Source organism: Priapulus caudatus, unplaced genomic scaffold, assembly GCF_000485595.1.
Source record: "Priapulus caudatus unplaced genomic scaffold, Priapulus_caudatus-5.0.1 Scaffold192, whole genome shotgun sequence".
NCBI lineage: Eukaryota > Metazoa > Priapulida > Priapulimorpha > Priapulimorphida > Priapulidae > Priapulus > Priapulus caudatus.
Genome location: NW_014577253.1, coordinates 168,851 through 175,587, shown reverse-complemented (window position 1 = coordinate 175,587; position 6,737 = coordinate 168,851). Strand labels below are relative to the sequence as shown.

At 42.9% G+C, this 6,737-nt stretch overlaps 1 protein-coding gene and 1 long non-coding RNA gene across 2 annotated transcripts in view; both read right to left on the bottom strand.

The window, feature by feature from the left end:
* Positions 1-1,884: 1,884 nt before the first annotated feature.
* LOC106807052 lies at positions 1,885-4,713 on the bottom strand. Its single transcript, XR_001393613.1, has 2 exons — positions 4,597-4,713; positions 1,885-4,514 (listed from the first exon to the last, which is right to left on the bottom strand). It is a non-coding gene; the product is annotated as an uncharacterized LOC106807052 (long non-coding RNA).
* Positions 4,714-5,348: 635 nt separating this feature from the next.
* Positions 5,349-6,737, bottom strand: part of LOC106807050 (aldehyde dehydrogenase family 8 member A1-like) — a 5,978-nt gene continuing 4,589 nt past the window's right edge. Inside the window, exon 3 of the mRNA XM_014809276.1 lies at positions 5,349-6,114. Within this exon, the coding sequence (XP_014664762.1) occupies positions 5,962-6,114 (153 nt within the window). The 3' untranslated portion in view covers positions 5,349-5,961. The remainder of the gene's footprint in view (positions 6,115-6,737) is intronic.

Here is a 6,737-nt window from a genome sequence, read left to right as displayed (position 1 = left end):
GGAGCAGCAGCCGCAGCATTAGCAGCAGTGGCAGCAGTAGCAGCAGCTGTAGCAGCAGGAGCAGCAGCCGCAGCAGTAGTAGCAACAGCAGCAGTAGCAGCAGCAGCCAGCAGTCGCTGCTGCTGCGACTTCTGCCACTGCTGCTGCTACTACTGCTACTGCTACCGCTACTGCTGCTGCTGCTGTTGCTACTGCTGCTGTTGCTACTACTGCTACTGCTACTGCTACTGCTACTGCTGCTGCTCTCGCCACTGCGGCAATGAGTGTTGACGCGTGAACGGCACGGCGTGTATACATTTCCCACTCGAAGATCTCGCCATTCACTGCATCTAGATGACAACTCAAAACGAGCTTTTCGAAAACAATTCCCCCCCTCCCGCCAAAACATAAAACGGACTGACGCAGCGCGGGCCCCTTAAATAGTTAAAGGAAAGAGGAGTAGAGGGGGAAAATAAACGGGATGGCGATGGGATATACAATCGGGTTTTCTCGGCCTGTCGGAAACGCGCGCGGGCGATCATCGTCGCTGCATCGCCTGCGGAGGTTGTCGCGTCGACTTTATTTGCCGTCGACGGCGTCTATATTGAAGAATTCGTCGAGAGTGAGTCATCGCTGTGTGGTGGAAAACTCGGGGGGAAATGTATTAACGCTTCGTGAAAGCGTGTAGGAGTGTCGGTCGACACGCGACGTAGACGTACCGGCTATGTACACACATATACTCTCTAACTGACGCTCTCATTATATCTCCCTTTCTTTCTTTCGCTCTCTCTTTCTCTCTCTCCCTCTCCATCGCTCGCATGGGCGTTCGCTCTCGCTTATTTGCTCCCCTCTCTCTCTCTCTCACACACACACACACGCGCACGCACACACACACATACACACAGACACACAGACACACACACACACACACACACACACACACACACACACACACACGACACACACACATACTACACACACACACACACACACACACACACACACACACACACACACACACACACACACACACACACACACACACACACACACACACACACACACACACACACATATATATATATATATGTTATGTGCTTCAACCCATCACGAGGAAAGGGGCAGGGTGGGTCCATTCCCAGATTCCACGGTTAAACAATTTTCCGCCTCTCCGTTGCAATTGCGGCTTTCCCGCGTCCCGCTTGATTTCTCTTTCCAAATCAAGAAAAATTCATCCGATATTTTCCGGTTCATAAATAAATCCGGTTCCCGCATTGTACTTGTTGGGAACATTAGGCTGATTCCAGTTCGTGAGGTTTACGTCGTGAGTTTAAAATGCAAACATCCTGCATATTCACCAAATAAAACGGTTTTCTATTGACTCTAGTTTTGAGTTAGTATTGACTTAGCTGTGTGTTCGACTTCACTCTGCGTTGCTGCGACTATGTGTCAGGTCCATGGAGTTTCCGGTCCTGTCGTATTTTCAACGAACCGTACTGCCGAAAACTCATAACGATTTCAAGGGCGTAGTTAACTTATTTTGCCTATAGGGGCAAAACCACAAGCGGTTTGTTCTTGGTAGTTGACCGTGGGCTTTTCGCGATTGGCTATTGACGATGTAATATTATCAGGAGTGAAGAATAATAGACCGATTATTATTTAATATCTATTATTATACATTCCTGATAGTATGTACCCTGGTGTGTGTGGGATATACTGCCCCCTTGACCCCACCCTCTCATGGGCCGCGCTTCACTAAATCTCCGTTCGGTAAATGTTCCCTGCCATTTCCCAAAGTTGCCATGTATGGATTCAATATAAATTTCGTATCAAAATAAAATTCGCAGGTGATGCATCCGCATTACTAACATAAACAAATGAAGTAACTGAAGCAACACTGGGCAATGAAGGTTTAGTATATGTTTATTAAATTAGCCACCAACCAAACTATACCAATGCACCCAGTCGTGTAAACAACAAAATATCTCAAAGCAAATGCCAATGGAGATTTATAAGCTATCGAGTACTGCGTAAGATCATGGCATAGTTCAAAATTATCTAACAGGTACCATACATAATATAAGTACAGGTTTCCACTGCACATGTTTCCGAGTACAGTCACTTTTTCATGTCGGAACAGGACTAATGTCAGTGGGGAAAACATACCAAATCATACCAAATCATAATTTTTGGTAACTAATTTTAAACGATTGCCGTTCTATAGTCCTACGGGTCATTGGTCCTACGCACGCACACATGCAGGCACGCACGCGGGCACACACGCAGGCACACACTCAGGCACGATATTTCAACCAATCATCCAATCGCTATTCAACCCCTTCAGCAGCAGTAATAAGAAATAAATTGATACATGCGCGTACATGGTTAAACGTAAAATACCTATAAAGCGTTGGTATATAACATCGTATATAACATATTAACAAATGCATGGCTATAGTGCACGTTTGTAAAAAAAAAACGCTTTTTAGAGTAACTCACTGTTGATAATCATTTCATGCTAGATACTAAAAAATGCTACTACAATGAAACTTTCATATACAGCATTTTTGATCGACCAACGTAATTACTATAAAAAAATGTTCAATGATAATTTAGTAAACGAACCTAAACATAGTCTTGGTAATGCGAACAGTAAATAAACGTTGGTTTTCAACGTTTTTATGAAACCATTTCACAACCTTATTTTAAATGTTACGTAGTGGCGTACAAAACGTTTTTAGCAAGTCTGTTAAGAACCGACATGAAACTTTACTATCAACGTTTAGTGAACGTTAATAAAACGATTTTGGCAAACGTTTTTCAATAACTAAAATCTAACTTTATTAGAAAACGTTTTTAGTAAACGCTATTAAATAACAAATTTAAATAAAGTTCATTTTGCATTGAGTCCGTCTTCTTTGTTGGTTTTTGTGCATTATGGTAATAAAACAGTTGATTTTGCAAAGTACACTCTCACTCTCTACCCCTCTTACTATTAACCGTAGGACCAACGACCCGGCGACCCGTATGAATATAGACAGGTACCCTTTTACACAGGCATATTTGAATAATTTTACTCACAAGCGAAAAAAAAATATATTATAGACATATTTATATGTAGAGAATAAATGTACAAAAATGTCAATTTCTCACAAGTTATTTATATAATATATGTCCATCTATGCGGACCACCCAACGTTTCTTATTAACGCCCCTTCATTGTTAATTAATTTGAAAGTCCTGCCATTAGGGGTAACTATAGGCCCAAGTAGACCTTATACCTAACACAATCAACCGATCTATGCTATAGAATATAGACGTTCGGTACTGCTAACCCATTCTCTTGAAAATAATATAATGGCGATCTATAGTAACATATTACAGTGAAAATTTGTAATAGATCCATTGAAATGTATATAATGCGTAATTCACACATACCACATACAGTTCCACGTTACATAATCAACAACCATATCACACGCACAAAAATTAAAACTATATAATACTAACTAGTACGCATATATTGAAAACAGAAACAAATCGAGGAACATTGATAAAAGCATGAAAGTTTTTCGTAATTACGCTGACTTTTCGTATTAATTTATAATATTTTTATGTTTTAGTATCCTTTTTAACTGGAATGCCAGCAACAATATAATTTTAGCTTTAACATTTTTCTCAAATTTCATTGTTTAGCATCGGCGTAAAAAAATAATACATCAGTGGGAAAAAATAGTGAATAATGTACTGTGACTGTACCAGTTCAGTTTAGTTTGTTTAGCCACATGTTCTGCGCTTCAGTTTAATAAGTTTTCATGTTCTGTGTTACAGATCTCCATCATTTGTGATGTCGTCCTAGTATGATTTAATTAAGTGATAGTTATCTGAAATCAGTGTTCCATACTTCTTCTTTTTTAAATCGAGTATTCTGTTGAAAGATTCCAAGCACAAGTCAGACAATCTATAAGTCGATGTATAGCCATAGTTACCAAGAATACGTAGTTTGATGTATTCAGTTGTAGGAAATTCTTTAATTCCGTTACCATTAAGAGGCACATTTGTCCACTGATCTGCTACTGATGAAACACATATTATTAGTCTCCCCATTAAGATGAAACAGTATGTAGACATTCAATGTCACTATCACGTATTTCTAGTAAAACATGGAAGAATTTGCACACTTAATTTGTATTTTTAGAGTAAAGTCATCAACCCAATGATAAATTTGGGCATAAATATGAAATCGATATAACTTGATGCCCATTCTATCACACACCATGGTAGCAGCAGATTCCTTACCAGACAGGAAGCACCACAGGTAACATCCCGGTTGGATGTCCCACCCCATTTCGCCTACTTCCATTTTGTCTACTCTCGGAATGGGTGATATCCCCATTTCGCCTACTTCCCATTTCGTCTACTCTCGGAATGGGTGATATTCCCATTTCGTCTACTCTCGGAATGGGTGATATCCCCATTTCGCCTACTTCCCATTTCATCTACTCTCGGAATGGGTGATATTCCCATTTCGCCTACTCTCGGAATGGGTGATATTCCCATTTCGCCTACTCCCATTTAGTCTACTTTTGGAATGGGTGATATTCCCATTTCGCCTACTTCCCATTTCGTCTACTCTCGGAATAGGTGATATTCGCATTTCGCCTACTCCCATTTTGTCTACTCAAAGGTGTGTTACGCACTCTTACGTGCACACGCACGCACGCATGTGTATACGTGCACACGTACGCACGCATGTGTACGTGCAAACGCACGCACGTGTACGTGCACACGCGCGCACGTGTACGTGCACACGCACGCACACACGCACGTGTACGTGCACACGCACGCATGCCCGCGCGTGTACGTGCACACGCACGCAAGCACGTGTACGTGCGCACGCCCGCACGCACGGACGTGTACGTGCACACGCACGCACGCACGCACGCATGTGTATACGTGCACACGCACGCACGCATGTGTACGTGCACACGCACGCACGCACGCGTACGTGCACACGCGCGCACGTGTACGTGCACACGCACGCACACACGTGTACGTGCGCACGCACGCACGCACGCACACACGTGTACGTGCAGACGTACGCATGCACGCACCCACGTGTACGTGCCCACGCACACACATGTACGTGCACACGCACGCACGCTCGCACGCACGCACGCTCACACACACGCACGCACGTGTACGTGCATATGCACGCACGCACGCATGTGTACGTGCACACGCACGCACACACGCACGTGTACGTGCACACGCACGCACACACGCACTTGTATGTGCACACGCACGCACGCACGCACGCACGCACGTGTACGTGCACACGCGAAGACTGTAGCATTACAACGACACAGATGCATGCGTTTGTGCACCGTACGATCGAAATACGAAATATTTTGTCACAAATGACCTGACCCGAAAGAATTCGTGGCTAAGTTCGCGCACAGACTGTAACTATGAACTGGCTTATTGCGTGAGATTTTCGGGGACTATCAGAAATGTGCGTGAGAGCGTGAGATTGTGGTGAATTCCGTAAGTCTCATGCCAAAAGCATGAGGCTTGTCAGCCCTGCATTTGACATGTATATATGTCTATTTATTAGACAATTTGAGAGTAGACTAAGTTAGAATTTGGTACATTCCTACACCGTATTTTCTATTTTTGTCAAGTTATATTCTCATTATTTGTGTCTTCTTTTGGTTCCTGTAGTCCATGTATGTCAATCAAAACCATAGTTACACTTATAAATGATTTAGTGGACAAATTGATAGTAGACAAAATGGGAATGGGGTAGATTTTTAGTGTAGACAAATTGGGAGTAGGCGAAATGGGTGTAGACTAACTGGGGGTTTTACTATAGAGTATAGACGAAATGTGAATTTCACAGTAGGTGTAATTGGAGTAGGCCAACCGGGCATAAACCTATATAACCGCGCCACATACTGTTGATATCTGCGAATGCATTTCTCATTCATAGACCTTTACATAAATGGATTTCGGTTCCGTGTAAAATTCAAATGATTCATTCAAGCCATCAAAACTATTTCCAGTTGCCTTGATCCCTCCAAAAGGCATGTTAAGGTCCCTGACCAGCCAGCAGTTGCACCACACTGTACCAACCTGCAAAAACATACATTACATGCTGAACAAATTTATTACAGAAATATGTGTGAACGACAACAGGGTACACGTCCAAATCAAACTAGAAAGGGCAGTTGTCACCAACTACATGTATCCCCCGTGTTCTCGCCAAGAAGTATACGTAGTTTGGTCCTGCTAGGTCAATTAGGGGCGGAGTTATAGAGCAGAAGGAAAATATGATAAAGGTCAAGGTCAAGGTCAAGGTCAAGGTCAAGGTCAAATAAAGGTTGCAGTGACCTGGTTTCGGTATGCGACACACCTTCTCCCCAAGATGTGTAAGTATACCAAGTTTGGTCGCGCTAGGTCAATCAGGGGCCGAGTTATAGAGTGGAAGGGAAATATGATCAAGGTCAAGGTCAAATAAAAGCCGCAGTGACCTTGTTTTGGTACGCGACACACATTCTCCCCAAGATGTGTAAGTATACCAAGTTTGATAGCGCTAGGTCAATTAGGGGCCGAGTTATAGAGCGAAAGAGAAATATGATCAAGGTCAAGGTAAAGGTCAAATAAAGGTCGTAGTGACCTGGTTTTGGTACGCTGCGCACCTTCTCCCCAAGATGTGTAAGTATACCAAGTTTCCAAGTTATAGAGTGGAAGGGAAA